The 21,056-nt window shown below is 41.3% G+C and overlaps 1 protein-coding gene across 4 annotated transcripts in view; it reads left to right on the top strand.

The window, feature by feature from the left end:
- The window catches only part of LOC126162113 (UDP-sugar transporter UST74c), a 164,149-nt gene that overhangs the window by 129,494 nt on the left and 13,599 nt on the right, over positions 1-21,056 (top strand). For 3 of the 4 annotated variants that reach the window (XM_049918394.1, XM_049918396.1, XM_049918397.1), the window contains 3 exons: positions 8,226-8,326; positions 17,448-17,684; positions 18,602-20,068. In XM_049918394.1, the coding sequence (XP_049774351.1) occupies positions 8,226-8,326; positions 17,448-17,684; positions 18,602-19,246 (983 nt within the window). In that variant the 3' untranslated portion in view covers positions 19,247-20,068. Of the gene's footprint in view, positions 1-8,225; positions 8,327-17,447; positions 17,685-18,601; positions 20,069-21,056 lie in introns of those variants that run through there. The other variant, XM_049918395.1, reaches the window with a different exon arrangement.

The following is a 21,056-nucleotide window of genomic DNA, read 5'->3' as shown; positions in this document are numbered from 1 at the left end:
TTGCTGCTCCGCTTGCACCGTCCGCTCGTCGTAGCCCTCCAGGAAACAAAGTTACGCCCATGCGATCACATTGCCTTGGCACACTACACCTCTGTGCGTTTTGACCTACCCCCTGTGGTAGGTATTCCGGCTCATGGAGGGGTTATGTTGCTGGTCCGGGATGATATTTACTACGATCCCATCACATTGCACACCGGCCTGCAGGCAGTTGCCGTCCGAATTACTCTCCCCACTTTTACATTTTCCATTTGTACGGTTTACACTCCGTCGTTGTCTGCCGTTACCGGGACAGACATGATGCAAATTATTGCACAGCTCCCTGCACCATTTTTGTTAACTGGAGACTTCAATGCCCACCATCCCCTTTGGGGCTCTCCAGCATCCTGCCTGAGGGGCTCCCTGTTAGCAGACCTTTTCAACCAGCTCAATCTTGTCTGCCTCATCACTGGCGCCCCTACTTTTCTTTCGGACACATCTCACACCTATTCCTATTTAGACCTCTTTATATGTACTACCCAACTTGCACGCCGGTTTGAGTGGTATGCACTTTCTGATACATATTCGAGCGACCACTTCCCGTGTGTTCTCCATCTTCTGCATCATACCCCCCTCTCTGTGCTCAACTAGTTGGAACATCTCCATAGCAGACTGGGGGCTCTTCTCTTCCAGGGCGGCCTTTCGGGATCAAACCTTCACAAGCTGCGATAGTCAGGTCGCACACCTCCCGGAAGTCATTCTCACTGCTGCTGAATATTCCATCCCTTACACTACTTCTTCTCCACGTCGCGTACCAGTCCCCTGGTGGACCGCAGCATGTAGAGACGCTTTACGTGCTCGTCGACGTACTTTATGCACCTTTAAACGCCACCCTACAGTGGCGAATTGTATCAATTATAAACGATTACGTGCGCAGTGTCGTATTATTAAAGAAAGCAAGAAAGCCAGCTGGGCTGCTTTCACAAGCACCTTCAACAGTTTTACTCCTTCTGTTGTCTGCAGTAGCCTGCGCCGGCTATCTGGCACTAAGGTCCACTCACCAGTTTCTGGCTTGATGGTTGCGAATGACATCTTTGTGGCCCTGAGGATGTCTCCAATGCCTTCGGCCGCTTTTTCGCAGAGGTTTCGAGCTCCGCTCATTACCACCCTGCCTTCCTGCCCCGAAAACAGGCAGAGGAGGCTAGGCCACCTAACTTCCGCTCCTTGAATCGTGAAAGTTATAATGCCCCATTCACCATGCGGGTACTCGAAAATGCACTTGCCCGGTCACGGTCTTCCGCTCCAGGGCCTGATTCTATTCATATTCAGATGCTGAAGAACCTTTCTCCTGCGGGTAAAGGTTTCCTTCTTCTTACTTATAATTGCATCTGGATTGAGGGACATGTTCCCGCATGCTGGCGCGAGTCTATTGTTGTACTGATTCCTAAGCCAGGGAAGGACAAGCACTTCCCTTCCAGTTATCGACCCATCTCGCTTACCAGCTGTGTCTGTAAGGTGATGGAACGAATGGTTAACTCTCATTTGGTTTGGCTGCTCGAATCTCACCGCCTACTTACCTATGTACAATGTGGATTTCGTAGGTGCCGCTCTGTTGTTGACCATCTGGTTACCTTGTCGACCTTCATTATGAATAACTTCTTGTGGAAGCACCCGACTGCAGCTGTGTTCTTTGATTTGGAGAAGGCTTAGGACACCTGTTGGAGGACGGGCATTCTCCGCACCATGCATACATGGGGCCTTCGTGGTCGCCTCCCTCTTTTTATTCGTTCCTTTTTAATGGATCGACAGTTCAGGGTACGTGTGGGTTCTGTCCTGTCAGACACCTTTCGCCAGGAGAATGGGGTGCCACAGGGCTCAGTTTTGAGTGTCGCTCTCTTCGCCATAGCAATCAATCCAGTAATGGATTGCCTCCCAGCTGATGTATCAGGCCCCCTTTTCGTGGACGATTTTACCATCTATTGCAGTGTGCAGCGTAAATGTTTCCTGGAGCGCTGTCTTCAGCGTTCTCTTGACCGTCTTTACTCCTGGACTGTCGCCAATGGCTTCAGTTTTTCTGCCGAGAAGACGGTCTGTATTAACTTCTGGCGCTACAGAGTTTCTCCCACCGTCCTTACGACTTGGTCCCGTTGCCCTCCCATTCGTGGAGACAACAAAATTTTTAGGTCTCACATTTGACAGGAAACTTAGCTGGTCTCCACATGTGTCATATTTGGCTGCCCATTGTACCCGTTCTCTAAATGTCCTCCGTGTTCTCAGTGGTATATCGTGGGGAGCGGATCGAACCGTCCTACTTCGCCTATATCGGTCGATCCTCCGCTCCAAGCTGGTTTATGGGAGCTTCGTATACTCCTCTGCACGGACGTCCATCTTACGCCGCCTCAACTCCATACAACATCGGGGTTTACGTCTTGCGATCGGAGTGTTTAATACTAGTCCCGTCGACAGTCTTCATGCTGAAGCCGGTGAATTGCCACTCACCTATCGGCGCGATATACTGCTTTGTTGGTATGCCTGTCGGCTACTGTCAATGCCTGACCACCCGTCTTATCGTTCCTTTGACGACTCTCTCGACCGTCAATATGGGTTGTATGTCTCTGCCCTGCTACCCCCTGGAGTTCGCTTTCGCCGCCTCCTTCAACACCTTTATTTTTCACTCCCTGCAACCTTTAGAGTGGGTGAGAGCCACACGCCACCTTGGCTCCAGGCTCAGGTTTGCGTTCACCTTGACCTCAGCTCGCTCCCAAAGGAGGTTACCCCCGGTTCGGTATACCATTCCCGTTTTGTCGAACTTCGTTCGAAGTTCATTAATATGACCTTCTTTTATACAGATGGCTCTAAGACCAGTGATGGGGTCAGGTGTTCTTTTATTGTCGGGGCACAAAGTTTCAAATACCGGCTCCATGGCCATTGTTCGGTCTTCACAGCTGAGCTCTTTGCCCTCTACCAGGCTGTTCTTTACATCTGCCGCCACCGACATTCTGCTTATGTCATCTGCTTCGATTCCCTGAGCGCCATCCAGAGCCTCAGTGATCTGTATCCGGTTCACCCTTTCGCGCACCGGATCCAACGCTCTCTTCAGCAGCTGGTGGACGGCGGTTTTCCGGTTAGCTTGTGGGTTCCTGGCCATGTCGATATCCCTGGGAACGAAGCTGCAGATGCCGTGGCCAAGGCTGCGGTCCTCCAGCCTCAGACAGCTTATTGTTGTCCCTTCATCAGATTGTAGCAGGGTCATTTGTCGGTGCATTTTATTGCTGTGGCATGCCGATTGGGCTGCACCTACGGACAACAAGCTTCGGGCCTTGAAACCTCTTCCCATGGCTTGGACGTTGTCCTCACGCCCTTCTCGGCGGGAGGAGGTCGTTTTGGCCTGGTTACGAATTGGACAGTGCCGGTTCAGCCATCGCCATCTGCTGACGGCTGCGCCGGCGCCGTTCTGCCCATGTGGGCAATTGCTGACGGTCCGCCACATTTTAACGTCCTGTCCGGATTTTAATACACTGCATCTTGATCTTGGCCTGCCATGTACTCTAGATGCCATTTTAGCGGATGACCCAGGAGCAGCTGCTCGCGTTCTTCGTTTTATCAACTTGACAAACCTGTCTGAGGACATTTGATTATACTGTTTTTTTAATCCTATGCCTGTCAATCTGTCTTTTATCGTGTTTTCCCTTTTAGTTGCTGTTTTAAACTTGTGCCTCGCGGTGCATTCCTAACATAGTCTGGGCGCTAATGACCATTGAAGTTGTGTGCCATCAAACCACAAAAAAAAAAGCCTGCTATGGTACATTGTGGCTGTAGGCCTGCTGAGGTGTTTGCAGACTTGTTGGCTAATATGGGAACTTTATCCCATGGCATTGCTTGTCATCATTCCTTGCACACCTCTGCGAAGTGCCCTGGTGAATGTAAAGCTGAATAAGTTGAAAAGAAATAGGGGCAGTGTATTTTCTCATGTAATGACCAGCAATCAGGACAAAACTGCCATTCCTGTGGCACAGAATCTGATGCTGGGAATGCAGGCACTCTGCACCTGCTATGAACTCAATGGTGTTTCTCTTGTGGCACACACAGAGAACAGTCCTCTGTGGGCCCACTTCTTTCTTACTGGTATTGGGGTGCTAGAGAACCTCCTGTCACTATGGTCAACTGACCAACTTGTTCATGGTTGCCGAAGCCTGAATAGCTTTTGATGGGGGACCTGCCCTCCTGGTGGGGGTCTCATTAAGTTTTGCCACCTCCCTCTCATCCAAATGTACATTCTGTGCGGCAGTGATAAATTCTTCTCATTCTGCAATTTATGCTACCTCATCTGAAGTCAGATCTGAATGTGTTAACTCGTTACTTTGCAGCAACCTGTTTGGGGCCAGTCACACCATTTCATCAGTAATTAGTGTGTCGAAAGTTAACATTATTTTTCCAGGGTCTGTAAGGGGGTTTCAATTTCTGTACCACCTCATATGAACTACTGCTACTCCACAATGATGACAACAAGTGCTTTGAGCTATAGAGTTGATGAGCCTTACCTGGCAGTATACATTATTTATACTCATTGTTGCTATAACATCTTTGCTAACCCTTGTTTCTGTACACACTTTCAAAAAGATCCAGCTTATTTGAGCTATAAGGCCCATTGTGTGTGGGCTGCTGAGTGAGCTACTCAGACAATTTTCAGAAATGTTCAAAAGTGTTTTGCATGACTGTCTGTAATCCTTTAGCAGTTTGAAAGCCCTCAACCAGTGTTAACTTGTCCTCCCTTGGACATGGCTATGTGGGATACCCTGTATGCCCTTGACCAATGTGGACACTAAATGACCTTTGTGTGGACCCCAGGCCACTTTGGGATCCCAGGTAATGAACTTGCTGATAGCCTGGCCAAACTGACTACGAGTAAGACTCTAGAGATTGGTATTCTGGAATCAGACCTCTGATCAGTATTAGGCCATAAAGTTTTAGGTATCTGGAATACAGAACGGCTCTGTTTTCACAAAACTAACTATGCGTGATAAAGGAGACTGCAGATCTGTGAAGGTCCCCAATGCAGGCTTCTCGCAAAGACTGTACCATTCTTTGCAGGCTCCACATCAGCCATATTTGGCTGACTCGTGGTCATCGCCTCCATCAGGAGGACCCATCCCTCTGTCGTCGTTCACATTTGGTGGTGGTCCATACATTGCTGAAGTGTCTTAACCTAGCTGTCATGTGGCAGGGTCTTAAGTCCCTGGCTTGTACCCATGGTGTTAAGAGGCGGCGCCTCAGCAGCTGACTTAATTTTACATTTTATTTGTGAAGGGGGGCTTTCACTACTTTGTTTAAGGGGGCCACTAAACCTTATCAGCCCATTGAGTGATTGGCAGAACACAGTTGCCTCTTCTGCCCAGACCAGGTTGCATCTGTCTGGGCTACGTGGTCCACACAAATCCTCATCCAACCTGCTCTTTTACTCTTCTTCCCCCCTCCCATGTAGTCTGTTCAACTTTTTCATCTTTTATTTGTTCTTCTCTTGTCCTGTCAATGTTGCTAATCTTTCCCAGACAGTATCTGATTGTGGTATTCAGATAAGTAGTGAGGGGTGGGGGATGTTTATGCCCCTTCATTGCCCTGTTTCAGGGGCTTCTGGCTGCTCCCTATAGGGGGCATCACATTTGCCTTTCTTGCTATGTCTCCCTTTCTTTTTTCTCTTATCTAACCTTCATGGACCTTTGATAGACCTTGGAGTTTCTTCCCCTGGGCTTTGTGCAGTAGGGCATGTTTAATCTACAGTCATGTAGACCTGTCTGAAGCAGAAGACTAATGACTTAATAATCTAGTCCATTTAGTCAACCAACTAACACAACTTTCCTCAATTTGTCCCATGTCATCATTTGACACATGAATTTGACCTGTACTCAGTCCCTTACAGACCCATAGAGTTTACTAAAATTGCTTAAACCAATAGTTCATGCTTTTCGTGGTTGGTAATTAAATGCCGAGTCATTTGAAATGTCCTCTGCAAAGAAATTGGCAACTCATTTCTTCTGAATGCAAGAAGACAGAAAACCTTACATTGCATGTCAGCCATCTTACACGCTATTGATGCAAACTGTCTGGCTGTTACTGGGAGCACTCTAGCAGTTTATGCAACTGTCAGTGCTCTAGTGGCGGTAATTGAAATGTCTGGCCCTCTTCTTTAATGGTATGCAGATATTCAAATCCAAAGGAATAAAAATTAAATTGGGTCCATAATTTTAAATAAACTCACATTTTTATATTTAAAGTATGCATGCATGTTACTTTTAAGCATTGATTGGTAACAATTTACATGTCTAAGGTTTATTTGTCCAAGCTACATTTTTATGTGTGACAGTGACTCAAGTGTAAGGTTTGCTAGAATAACTAATTGCCCATTTGAGTAACTATGGACTAAGATTGTTTTGCAATCTTGTCATCTGGACCTATTTCCAAAATACCAGCAGGCTGCAATGTTTTAAAAGTTTTGTCAATCTAGCTTTCAGACACTAGCCACATACACCCATTTGACCAAGCAAGTTGCACTGGGCTTGCATTCGAGATGCCAACTGTTCAAACCCACATCTGTGATTCCCTAAATCACTTCAGGCAAATGCCGGGATGGTGTTCCTTGGAAAGGGCATGGCCAACTTCCTTCCCTAATCTGATGGTACCGGTGACCTCACTATATGGTCTGTGTGTCGTTCCCCCCCTCTCCTCCTCCCCCAAACCAACGAACCAACCAACCAACACCTGTGTGATGATTTTTAGGATTTAACAGTTGTTCTGCTTTTCTTTAAAGATTGACAGGTTCTGCTTTTCTTTAAAGATTGACAGGACTCTACTGTCCTTTCCACACTCTAAAACTTTTTGTTATTATATTTTTGCAAGTAACATTATCTAATTATCCATTGCTTACATCATTTCTCTTCCTCTAGTGTTAGCTTTATATAAAGGGGCTCAATCTACCAATAAAACAATTTGTGTACCATATGAATATATAGGAATGCAGGTGAATTTTGATGGAGTCTTCTCAGGTTATCAGCCAAGTCAGGGCTTCAGCCTGTGGCCAGTGTGACACCCTGACTCTGCTGCTAACCCGAAAAGACTGTCATATATGAATGGTTATGAATACGAATAAAGAGTGAGCTGGCTGTTCTTTGTTCCTTAAAATATTTTGAAAATATTTCCTCCTTCAGGAAATATTGTTATATTAGAATGGTGTCCATTAAAGTAAGTTTCTATTTTCATTTTATGTATTAGCTTTCAGGATGTATATAGTCAAAATTGAAGTTAAAAGTATGATTGCAGTTAGTAATAACAAACTCTTAACTTCAATTACAGTGAGATACTTTTAATGACAACTTTATTACTGAACACTAGAAACATAAGGGAAGGAACTAATTTTCTCAGGTGGAAAGATGATGTAAGTGGAGCATGCAAGTGGTGATTGGAAATATAATTGCAATGGGTTTTACTTGGCAGACAGTTTTCTTAAGTAAATGCTAATTATCTCTTTCAGACAATAGTTGTAAGAGAAAGTGCTGAACAGATTGTAAAAAGTTGACTTACAGGGGAATATGCTAAGATTTCAGTATCATATCATCTGTATAATAGATACATTAATATTTCCTGATTCAGTTTCTGTCTGTGTGTTCGGGGTATTCTCAGGAACTGCTGTAGAGATATTGATAGGGTTTCCACTGATGCAATTATTCATGCGTAAGGTTTGTGGACACAGGTCTGAGGCTACCACAATGGCAGTGCCAGACCGGCAGTATTTACCACTACTGGGAGGCCCCTGCAAGATACTGCAGAAACTGTCCAGGAGTAAACAGCTTAAATAGTTAGTTATATGAAAGTGATGATGAGCAGCTGATTTTAATCATAAATCTGTGCAATGGCCCATAAACAAAATTACATCTGCAATTAAGTCGTCTGGCTGTAGATACTTACTGCAACCCCGAGAAGCTGGGTGTAGGTCGATAGTCGGGTATAAAGAAAAACAGTTCCATCTGTTTGTGACATTATTTGCCGGTTACTCCTTTGTTCTGAGGACATTAACCTCTATTCCAATAATATGGTGTTACATAACTGATTTCATTGATGTGGTGGTGTAAGAAATGTTTGCTGGAAATTTAGCAATTTCATGCCATCACATATTTTTGAAACTTCAGAGTAATTTGAAAGTTTTAATGGTATACATTAAATGACAAATTTATATTTTAATTTTTTACTGTTACCAGGTATGGGGCTACCAAACAGTGAGACAACTGAGCCAACCACAGCCTTGGTGAGACGTGTTGGTTCTGCTGTGTTGTATGGAGCGTGTTCCTTTCTAATAACCGTAAGTTAGCATGCCTATTGCGAATTGCTGGTCTCAAACGTAAATAATCTAAATCACTTGATTTATGTACAGAAAACACATCAAAATTGGGGTTAAACTTCACTATAAACATACAATAACTAATGATGACAGCATGGTGGTGGTAATAAAATTTTGTTGTCTAAAAAATCGCTCCTAGTTCCGCTCCTCCCATCTGTGTCAGCTGTCAAAAGTAACATTCTCCCTGCTCACCAGATTGCACTGTTTTCCAGAGAGAGGGGAGAAGACTATTAGACTCGGTGCAAACCAACTTACGAAGAGGCCAAGAAGTAATAAGAGCAGTAGCATCCAGAATGTAGAATTGTCTCTTACGCTATAACTAAGACATTGTTGCCCCCCTTTGGCAATGGTACTCATGTCTATTACACCACCTCCTACAGTGGGCCCACTGTCTAATTGTGTTTTCTAGGTTCAGGTTGGTGCCTCCAACAGTTCTCTCCATATCCAAGAAAATAGGGTCCCACAGGGGTCTGTACTCAGTGCCCTCTCTTTTCAGTAGCCATAAAAGGTCTAGCAGCAGCTGTGGGGTTCTCAGTATCACCCTCCTTGTGTGCTGAAGACTTTTGCCTCTACTATTGCTCATCTAGAGTGGATATCACTGAATATTGACTGCAAGACACCATACGAAAGGTGTAAACATGTTTGCTCATCCATGGCTTTTGGTTTTCAGCTGCCAAGACTCATGTCGTGCACTTAGGTTGGCATCATATCGTTCAACCACAACCTTACCTCAATGACCAATTACTCAATGTGATGGACTTACCACTTTTTAGGACTGGTCTTCATGGCTCAGTTGATGTAGATTATCCATCTTCGCCAGCTTAAGTGAAAGTACTGGCTGCACTTTAATACACTTTACTGCCTGAGTAGTACTAGCTGGGTTGCAGATTGCACTACCCTTCTGCATCTTTACAAAGCCGTGATACAATCCTGTCTTCGTTATGGGACTCTGACATACGGTTTGGCATCACTGTCAGCATTACGGATGCTGGATCCAATTGTGGCGTTAAGACTTGACAGGAATCTTTCAAACTAGCCATGTTAGCAGCTTACTCTTCGAGGCTGGGGGCCCCTCTATTGTGGATCAGGTGCCAACACCACCATATCAGGTACGCTACATACATTTGCAGCTCCCCTAAACATCCAAACTGCAGTCTCCTCTTACCAAATATAGAAAGTGATCTCCCACATGGTGGCCCCAATCAGGGATTACAGTAAAAATCTGCGTCCTGTGCCGCCTCTCTGAACCCTAGTTGTTTCCTCCATCGCCTCTCCTCTAGGCCCACTCACATAAAACTCCATGGCGCATCTCTCGACCACAGCTTTGTCTTGATCTGTCACAAGTTCTGAAAGACTCAGTTCATCTGAGGCCTTCGGACACCAATTTTTCACCATCCTTGGCACATTCTGGGCTTCAGTAGTAGTGTATACTAAAGGCTCAGTGGTTATTGGTCTTGTAGGCTTTTCTTGTACTCATGCAGGACATACTGAACTGCACTCCTTGCCAAATGGCTATAGTGTTTTCACTGCAGAATTAATAGCCATCTCTCATGCTCTTGAGCATATGTTTCCGCTTCAGAGAGCCTTTCCCATCTGCAGCAACTCCTTCAGCAGTTTACAAGCCCTTGACCAGTGTTAACCTCACCATCCCATGATACCTTGTGTGCCCTTGACCAATGCGGACACTCTGTGATCTTCGTCTGAACCCCAGGCCACATTGGGGTCATGGAGAATAAACTTGCTTATAGCCTGGCCAAACTGCCTACCAGTATATAGACTTGAGAGTGGTATTCAGTAACAGGACTCTGATCGATATTACACCATCAAGTTTTAGTATCTCTAATACAGAATTGCTTAGTCTGGCTTTGCCAAACTGTGAGTGGTAAGTGGAGACTATGAATCCATGGCAATCCTCCCTGCAGGCCTCTCCCAGGATTGGAATGACTCCTTACCCTCTCCCATAAAACCCACATCCTTTCATCTTTCCCTCTCCTTTCCTCTTTCCTGATTAAGCAACCGTTTGTTTTGAAAGCTTGAATTTTGTGTGTATGTTTGTGTATCTGTCGACCTGCCAGCACTTTCGTTTGGTAAGTCACATCATCTTTGTTTTTAACTACATTATGGACAGGTAGACAATTTAAGAAAATTCTTTCTAGAACGAGCAGAAACTAGCAAAATACACAAAGCAATCACTCATATAAATACATCGGCTACACCACTGCAACTTCATAACCACTTCTGCAACCCTTTAGATCACATAACATCAACAGATACAAAGAAAGTAAATTGGAAAAAGAAAACACTACATGGCAAGCACCTGTATCATCTAACACAGCCACACATCGATCCAGATGCATCCAATTCATGGCTATGAAAAGGCAATATATACAGTGAGATGGAAGGATTCATGAATGCAATACAGGATCAAACAATAAATACCAGATATTACAGCAAGCGTATTATTAAAGATCCCAATACCACAACAGATAAATGCAGACTTTGCAAAAAACAAATAGAAACAGTAGATCACATCACAAGCAGATGTACAATACTAACAAATACAGAATACCCCAGAAGACATGACAATGTAGCAAAAATAATACATCAACTACTTGCCATACAACATAAACTAATAAAACAACATGTTCCCACATACAAGTATGCACCACAAAATGTACTGGAGAATGATGAATACAAATTATACTGGAACAGAACCATTATAACAGATGAAACAACACCACATAACAAACCTGACATCATACTCACCAATAAAAAGAAGAAATTAACACAACTAATCGAAATATCCATACCCAATTCAGTAAGTATACAGAAGAAAACAGGTGAAAAAATTGAAAAATACATCCAACTGGCTGAAGAAGTCAAGGACATGTGGCATCAGGATAAAGTTGACATTATACCAATTATACTATCAACTACAGGAGTCATACCACACAATATCCACCAGTACATCAATGCAATACAGCTACATCCAAACTTATATATACAACTACAGAAATCTGTAATTATGGATACATGTTCAATTACCCGAAAGTTCCTAAATGCAATGTAACATATACCGTACAGTTAAAAGGAAGTCACTCTTGATCAAGGTCCGTGTTTTTTTTATTATTATTATTATTATTTTTTTTTTTTCCTGACGCAATCTTTCCACTTAGGTTACTGTCTGTCCTTGCTGCATGTATAACTGCCTTTACATTAACCTTAGCTGCACTGTCTAGTTTCCTTAGACCTCTGTGCACTGAGTGGCTGGACTCCTGTGCAAGAAAAGCTTATTTTGTTTTGTATTGTATTGTATGTAAACAATCAAATATTGACAAAATTATTTAATAGGATAGATAAAAAATCTACTCACAAAGTGGCGGCTGAACACAGACACATGATGGTCGTGATTGGCAAGCTTTGAGCCAGTGGCTGCTTCTTCAGGCAGAATGGTGAAGGAAAAGGATTGAAGAGGTGTAGGGAAAGGTGTAGATTTCAAGAAAGTCACCCAGAGCCGCACATTAGGGGAGACTTACTGTATAGGCTGAGAAGGAAGTCTCTCTTTCTCATCCCATATGGTAGGTCTCTCCTGACCTGTGGTTCTGGGTGACTTTCCGAAAACCTAGCCCTTTTCCTAGACCTCTCCAACCCTTTCCCTTCACCCCTCTTCCTTCCCCTCCAATCCATCTGCCTGAATGAGGGGCCACTGGCTCGAAAAGCTTGCCAATTGGAACTGTATTTTATGTATGTGTTCTGCTGCTGCTTAGTAATTTTTTGTTCTGTTAAATTATTTTGTAGTAACATATGTAACACATCATCACTGTCTTTAATTATGCCATCATCTCCATGCTCTACTAGTGTAAGTGGTTGTTTGGAACTGTGATGTGAGTGTGTATATATATATATATATATATATATATATATAATAGAGGGTTCCACGTGGGAAAAATATATTTAAAAAGAAAGATGATGAGACTTACCAAACAAAAGCGCTGGCAGGTCGATAGACACACAGACAAACACAAACATACACACAAAATCTAGCTTTCGCAACCAATGGTTGCCTCGTCAGGAAAGAGGGAAGGAGAGGGAAAGACAAAAGGATTTGGGTTTTAAGGGAGAGGGTAAGGAGTCATTCCAATCCCGGGAGCGGAAAGACTTACCTTAGGGGGAAAAAAGGAGGGAAAAAAGGACAGGTATACACTCGCGCACACACACACACATATCCATGTCTGCTTGTGTCTGTGTATATGAGGATGGATATGTGTGTGTGTGCGAGTGTATACCTGTCCTTTTTTCCCTCCTTTTTTCCCCCTAAGGTAAGTCTTTCCGCTCCCGCTCCCTTAAAACCCAAATCCTTTTGTCTTTCCCTCTCCTTCCCTCTTTCCTGACGAGGCAACCATTGGTTGCGAAAGCTAGATTTTGTGTGTATGTTTGTGTGTCTATCGACCTGCCAGCGCTTTTGTTTGGTAAGTCTCATCATCTTTGTGTGTGTGTTTGTAAATTTTTGCACAATTTGCTAATATTGTGTACTCCCTAAACTCATTAGTGCTGGAATTAATTTTTTCGTGATTTTTTTTTTAAAAAATTGCGTTATGTCTGTAAAGGGCATAAATTACACAACAGTTGTTTCGACGAAAGTCATTACTGCCATTAGCGAGATATTTGATGTCGCCATATGGCAATGCTAGGTGCTTTCACTACCTAAATTTGTGTGGATTACAACTTCAACTGAAATAAGTATGTTATTGAAATTTCTTATTACATATACAAGTTTTGTGCAAATTTATTATTCAGTCTTCTTCATACAATTGATACTTTACAACACAGTACAGTTAATAATCAAGAATCAGACCTTGAACTCAGCATTATTTTACATGAAATGAAATGGAATAAAACAGACAGTACACAATCCCACATTACACTTCGAACACATTGTTCTCACAATAGATTTACAGTCCTTGTGTGCACACCTTTTCTCCTTTCCTTCTATGTGCTGGACAAGGTGGTCAGTCTTATCAAACCTAATTGAATCTGATACGTGGTTGTCAGAACATGCCCTTAATGCAGATGGTCTCCCAGCTCCTTTCGGTAAAGCTTGGTGTCTTTGCAGGTACACTGTTGCTACTTCTCTCTTGAAATCAAGCTGAGAAATAGTTTGGTTTCTTGCTTCATTATACAAAATCCAACTGTTTTGTATGGCGACATCTAACATCCATGTAAAGAGACATCAGTAAAATTTCTTGCTTCTTATTGCAATGTGATAGCATGCTAGATTCTGATCAGTACCTCCCATATATGTATTATATTTGGCTACCAGTTTTGGTCTGGGAATCATATTTCGCTTTTTTAGTTGCGAGAATCTCTTGACTTGGCCAACTACTTGTGCAGCACATGAAGAGATCATTGTGACAACTGAGTTGTCCAACCACTGCACATACAATAATCCATCATTCTTCTCTATTCGGATCTGGGGTCTCAACAAACACATCACCTTCAATATCGTCATTATAAAGAAGAGAGAAACCTCTTCTAAAACAAAAGAGAAAATTCGCCATTTTACTGAGTACAAGCACCTAGCGTTGCCATATGGCAACACCGACATTCAAACGGCCTAAATGAACGCAATTTATTTCACAGCAAGCAGTCACCTCCAAAGAATATATATTTGAGTATTCAAAGCACAACTATACTAAAAAACCAAATTATATATTGTAAGTTACTGTGTAAAACATACATACTCGAACTTGTACTCCATTTTTCTTTGTCATTCAGCAAACGACGACTTCAAACACTGCTTACGCCGCAGAATTTAAATGTATTGTTAAAACTGTTGCTTTGTAGTGATCTTTACAGTCTTGCAGAATGGAATCCAGTGCTGCCAACACAACCCGTATGATGTCGTGGAATCAACGATTTTTAAAAATGTGTTACAAACGTTGCCATATGGCAACACGTGGTGCTAATGGGTTAATACCGTCTAGTGTCAATATATTCACAACTGGTTGTCTTCTTGCCTGCATTGAGACATATTTGTAAAATGGTTCATTATTGCTGGAAATAGTGATGTTTGTGTATAATTTTCTTTTGCATTATTTTTTGAAACAGTCATTCCTAGCATTGTACTTTGTACTGTACAGTTTCTGGAACACTGCAGGCACATAAACAGTTACCACTTACAACAGAGGGGGCTTTTAAAAGACAGTAAAAGTCATTTCTTGTTGCAGTAACCTTTACTTTCTGGGAACAATTACTTGAAAGTCATCCAGTATTACAATGTTTCTGGTTCAACTTTTCTTGATTAATTTCATGTAAATGCCACACATCAGTGTGTTTTGGCAAATGGAAATGTGTTTTACTCCCCATATTACAGGATCTGTGTGTTTCTTCATGGCTGATATTCCCTAATGTTGAATCTTCTGGCTGATGGACTGTGTTGTGCATTGCTTGCATACTTCATTTCTTGAAGAAAAATTACCTCAGGTGGAGCTTTTTATTAATTATGGTTGTTGCTGTTACCAAGACCTCTTCCACTTATTTATTATGAAACCATACCCTTCTATTATATTGACTAGTTAATCTGAAGCTTTGCAGGCTTTTTGTCATTAGCTCTTTACTTGAAAGTCAGCCAATATTACCACTTCAGCATCAGCATTTCTGTAGTGTCATACAAGGTAAATAACCTAATACTAGGCCAGCATGATAGTTAAGGACTCCGATCAAATTGTTTGAGGATCTTGTGAACTTGCATAAATTCCAACTCTTTCTTCATCTGAGTGCCACAAACATTTGCCCTGGCTTAGGTACATAAAAGTCCACTTGCCTGTGTTGAGAGCATTTCTTGCACAAATAGCAAATATCGTACAGGATTTGTAATGATGTGTCATCACACATTTGAATTGGGCTCAGTATTGCCAATTTATTTACAGGATGTTTCAAAATGAACATGCCAGTTGTAAGGCATTGTAGCATTTATTACATTCAACTCAAAATTGTAAACAATACACAACATGAAAGAGCAACTCACAGTTTCATTTGTATGTCTGTGTGCAGTGGGAAGAGTATGGAATGACAGAGTGCCTGAAAAATTTGTTGAAAGAGTGTGTGTCTTTCATGCTTAGCCCCAAGAAATATCCCCACACAAAGTTTACGGGCCTCTCTTCTTCGGTGAACCAATGATAACTACTGATTCTTATCTTGATGTGCTACAGCTATGGCCTGTGCCTCATTGGGAAGAAGCTGAATACCACATCTTTATTTGGGAGCAAGATGGTGTGCCGCCTCACTGTCATAACTCGATACGCGACTGGTTAAACGAAGTTTTATCCGGCCGGCGGATTGGGTGCAAGGGGGCAGGTTGACAAACAGCATTTTTTGCGTGTGCCTCTGATACCAGCTGATTATCCAACTTTAGAAACAGTGTTTTTGCAATAGTTACTCCTAACACATTGATCGAGGTTTTAGAGCAACTTGCCTGTTGACTTGACTTGTGATAAGTGTTCACACTGAATAATTGTAAGAAAAAGTGTTTGTATTTCTCTTTCATTTGGTGTATTATTTATAATTGTAAGGTGAAAGTAATATGTGCTACAAAGCCTTAAAACCCGTATATTAATTTTGAAACACCCTTCAGTTTGATTCTACCATGTATAAACACATGCCATGGAGGAATCCATATTACTACATATGTCATAAGTCGGTGTGCCTTGGTTTACTTGAAACACCTTGTTCCCATGTCACCTGTAATGGTTATGGTAACTAATTAGGATTAGAATTAGAATTCTGTGAGTGGTTCCTTCACACACCATCTTGTTGATGGGTTTCCTGTTTTGTTCCCCATCAATGCCACATTTGGACAAGATATCATAAATGTATAGAATGCATGTGGGCACATGCTAATCTATGTGGATATACAAAATACTGATTTTGACTTGATGTATTGGGTGATGATATTGGTGTTCAGTTGATTGTCCCACAAGCACTACCCTCAACTGACTGAACCAGCATCTGTGAACTGATGGAGAGACGTGCTGCATCTATCCTTCAAAGTTTAGTGCACATTGTAATTCATACCTTAAGGAGCTGCAGTTCACTTGAGTTTGATTTTATGCTAGTTTTTAGACATTATGTTCACAATTTTTTTTGTGACAAAATCTTTGCTGACAGCATTTGAAACAAGAAAGGATCAAACTGACATTTCAGTTTGTTAAAAAAATTGTTTTTGCTTGTTTTCACAGCAGAAAAATCCAAGGTATGAAGGGACTTAAGTACTATAAAAGTTTTGACTAAATCAGTGTTTAATTGGTATTTTGAAAGGAAAAAACTTAGTTAATTATGTTACCAAATCTGTTGATTCATCTTTTATTTCAGCCTAGTGTGTGTTGAGCAGGTGAAGACTGAAATATTTTTTTCTCTATACCTCGTTCAGTCTTTCAGAAAAATTGAATGTCGCATTAAAGTGGGCGATACCTCATTGTGCTTGAGATGGAAAATTTCAACTTGCATGTCCTGCCAGATCCAATGCAAAAATGAGTTGCTTAGTGGAATGGAAAATTGGGTATATTAATTATATTCTGAAGGCCCAGGAAGACCAATAAATGAATCATAGAAATGACAACAGGCAATTAAGAGGAAAAAGTGGGTGTGTAACCAGAAGAGATGTTGAAAAATGGAGCAAAGAAAACATTTGGTGGATTCCTTGTGATAAGAGAGGACCTATCTCCAATTTAAACTCTCTTGCAGTTAAAATGACTTCAGTAACTCCTGTCCTTTCTTGTAGTCACTAGTCTCCTTGCTTTGGTAAAGGATGAAAAAAATTATGGGATAGGTAGGATGTGACTGCATGTGAATCTGCTCAGGATCGTAATAAAGTAGCATACTGGACTTCGTCTCTTATGCTTCAGCATTTGGCAGACTTGCTCTAGTTACAAGCCTTTTTAGATAATTTGCAGAAAGTTGTTTTTTCTCTCTCAACATAATGCATTCAACATGAAATTTTTTTGAGTGCTCTGTACATTAAATAAGTTTTTATTCTGGAACTTTGCTGCATTATTGTGAATATTTTGAAAATGAACTGTTACAGGTGGTGAACAAGACTGTATTGACAACTTATGGATTTCCTTCTGCTCAAGTTCTTGGTCTGGGTCAGATGGCTGCTACCGTAGCAGTACTCATTGTTGCACGGAGCATCAATGTGCTATCTTTCCCTCCATTTGATAGAGGCATCTTTCGTAAACTATGGCCACTGCCCCTGATTTACATGGGAAATGTTGTCTTTGGGCTCTATGGGACAAAACAACTTTCCTTGCCAATGCTTACAGTAAGTATCATTTTTTGTGTGTTAAATAGCTGATAGGATCATTATGTCTACAAATTTCATGAAAATAATGAAAATCGCAGGTTTTCTTCCAAATGTATAGCAGTAGATCAACCATTATTCTTCAGGCCATGTGATAAGAAAGCTCAAAGTGCACTTTCGCGTTACTAGCTTATTGTTATTTTCGTATGTACCATATTGCACAAGATGATGATCTATTCACTCAGTCTGATGCTTAACTGTGCTGTTCCTTAATGAAAGAAATGATGATATATTTATCATTGTAGGTGACAAAACAGTGGGTGCATTATAGGTAAAAAATAACACTGCTTTCACATTTGTGTGTGCCTGACAATTATAGCCAGGTAGCAGTATCGTGCAATGCATAGTAAAGATTCCTTATTTGCTATACACAACCCCCCCCCCCCTCTCTCTCTCTCTCTCTCTCTCTCTCTCTCTCTCTCTCTCTCTCTCTCTCTCTCTCTCTCTCACAGACAGAGAGAGAGAACTAATATTGTAATGAATATGTAGTGGCCATCACTGCAAAGTAATGTTAATAGCCACAATGTGTATGGTATCTAGTACTATTCATGACTGTTGAGAACAGCATTGTATAAGAATGACTCACATGAAATTTGTATTGCTTGCTTGATGACCCGGCCATTTAAAAAATTAGTGAAATAATGTTTTCAGTGAAATAAATCTTAGGTAGGTAATCATAGGATTTGTGAATTTTGCTTGTATATTGAAAAATTCAAACTACAGAAAACAGTTTCTTATTGAATTGTTGTTGGGCCATACACAAATTGATTTTAATGATTTGATGCATTAACATACAATAAATTATCATAGAAACTATATAGTCTTGTGTAAATTGTTTTGAAAAAAAGAGCCTCTGATCTAAATATCTCTTACTACAGGTTCTGCGACGTTTTTCGATTCTGATGACAATGGTAGGTGAATTTTATTTGCTGGGTGTTAGACCAACTACAGCTGTCCAAATATCTGTTTATACAATGATTCTTGGTGCAATAATTGCTGCAAGCAATGATCTAGCCTTCAGTGCAGAAGGCTACATATCAGTTTTGCTGAATGACTTCTTCACTGCAGCAAATGGTGTTGTTGTGAAACAAAAGCTGGATGCAGCAGAGCTTGGAAAGTATGGACTAATGTTTTATAATTCACTGTTCATGTTACCACCTGCCACTGTGTTTGCATGGGCCACAGGGGAACTGGACAGGGCCATTGCATTTTCTGATTGGGATCAGCCACTTTTTTTGGTGCAGTTTGCTGCCTCGTGTGTGATGGGCTTCGTGTTGACTTATTCTGTTATGCTTTGTACCATGTACAATTCAGCGTTGACAACTACAGTTATTGGATGCCTCAAGAATGTGTGTATTACTTATCTAGGTATGGTGATTGGTGGAGACTATATATTTTCTTGGCTGAATTTCATAGGCATCAACGTCAGTGTTATTGGAAGTCTTGTGTACACCTGGGTGACATTTAGAAGAAAACCAAGACAAGAGCCAAAGTCAAATGCTGCTGTCACAACAGTTGTATGATGAAGACTAAAGTGGTGGTATTCTCAGTGACAGTGTGCATCTTACAATACTACTGAAACTGTGATTTCACTTGACTTGTGTATGTGTGTAACTGCAACTGAACATGTGAAAAAGATCTCAAATTTAGTTCTTTTTGCTCACCTGCGATTCGAGGTGGTGATATGTTTGCTCTGTAGTATATCATAGGTTGAGAATGGTGAGAGAATGCAGAAAAAAGGCGCACATTAATTCCAGTACATCAAACTAAACTCTACCCGGTACTTCATACAAGAGGGCAATGATCACAGCATTGACAAGTTTTTATGCAATGCTACATAAGTGCTTTGAAAAGCTAGTCTGAAATTCTTCCTAGTGTGGTATATTTTTCTAAACATAATGAATGAAGTCAGTAATTGAGATTCTAGTATATACTGTAAGAAGTTCTTACTTCAACAAATGTTAAACAGGATCTGTAAAATTACCATGTGTTAAAATATTTATGTAAGCACATGCAAAATGTGTGTGTGTGTGTGTGTGTGTGTGTGTGTGTGTGTGTGTCAAATTTCAGACTCTTGATTATGGCCTGAGCTGCAGAAACTAGTTTATATTATTGATGAGGAGAGACTCACGTCGATCCACAAAAATACTTGTCATATGTCAAAATAATAATAATAATAATCATAATGCCAGTGCAAAAATTAAGATCCTCAATTGTACACATACAGACAATTGTCATTTGAGTGCAACAAATAGAAATACAGTATTGTGCTGCAAAATCTGGTAAATGAAACTTGCCATTTATTACCGCACTGAAGACACGTGGTGTGGAGTTCCATACACAGTGTTCGGACAGATTTCCGGATGTGCATTAAGTCTGATACCTCTCTCTCTCTCTCTCTCTCTCTCTCTCTCTCTCTCTCTCTCCCTCTCCCTCTCTCCCCCCCTCCCCCCCCCCCCCCCCCCTCTCTCTTACTCTAACTCTGCTGCGATGCACTCTTATGGATCACTCAATTAAATGAGTGTATTGATGGTTGTAAAATCTAACTCCAGATATTTGTACATAGGTAACTTTCAACTGCTACTTAAAGAGACAGATTTTCAGTTAACAGCAAAGTGTTGCGCAGAGGCCTACCCGTGTGTATGGTTGTTGTTTTCCTGCACATTTCGTGACAATGAAATATCAGTTACTTGTTGAAGGTGCTAAGCCTATTGTCAGCTTCATGTTGTAACACTGGTAGCTGTGTACAAAATCTCATGTGTTATTCAGTTTAGATTCATGCTACCCCCACTTCACATATTGTAGAATGACTAGTTTTTATGTGAAAATTGTGCCATTTTTGGAAATGTTTGTGTTAATTATGTGCCATAATCAAACATTTTGTGCTCAGAATGAAGAATGTTACATTTTGTGTTTTAGTAACTGGAGGGTTAATGATTAGAGGTCTTTGGAGATATTCCTTATTAAGTATACCAATAATAAGTTGTCAGATGTCTTCTGTAATATAGTTTTTAGCTGACTTTAGTTTCTCAGCATCCTTCAGTTTTAAAATTAGTTGTCACCTGCAGGAAGGCTGTTAAGACAATTCTTTAGGTTTGGGCTCTGTTGAGACAAGACATTAACATACTTGATGAAACAATTACATCTCCTAGAAAGTACATTCCTATGGACTGCTACAGTAAAAGCCAGAGCGCTGATATAAGCAGTTTGTGCCTGTCTTAATCATTTTCAGTCAACTCCTGTTTACTGAAACTCATTCAGAGTTCTGCCTTTTCCAAGTAAGCTTTCACAATTATATTTAGCAACCCTAAAAGCACAGACATCACTGTTCCT

Source organism: Schistocerca cancellata, chromosome 2 (genome assembly GCF_023864275.1).
Source record: "Schistocerca cancellata isolate TAMUIC-IGC-003103 chromosome 2, iqSchCanc2.1, whole genome shotgun sequence".
Taxonomy (NCBI): domain Eukaryota; kingdom Metazoa; phylum Arthropoda; class Insecta; order Orthoptera; family Acrididae; genus Schistocerca; species Schistocerca cancellata.
This window is presented reverse-complemented; position numbering and strand designations above follow the sequence as displayed.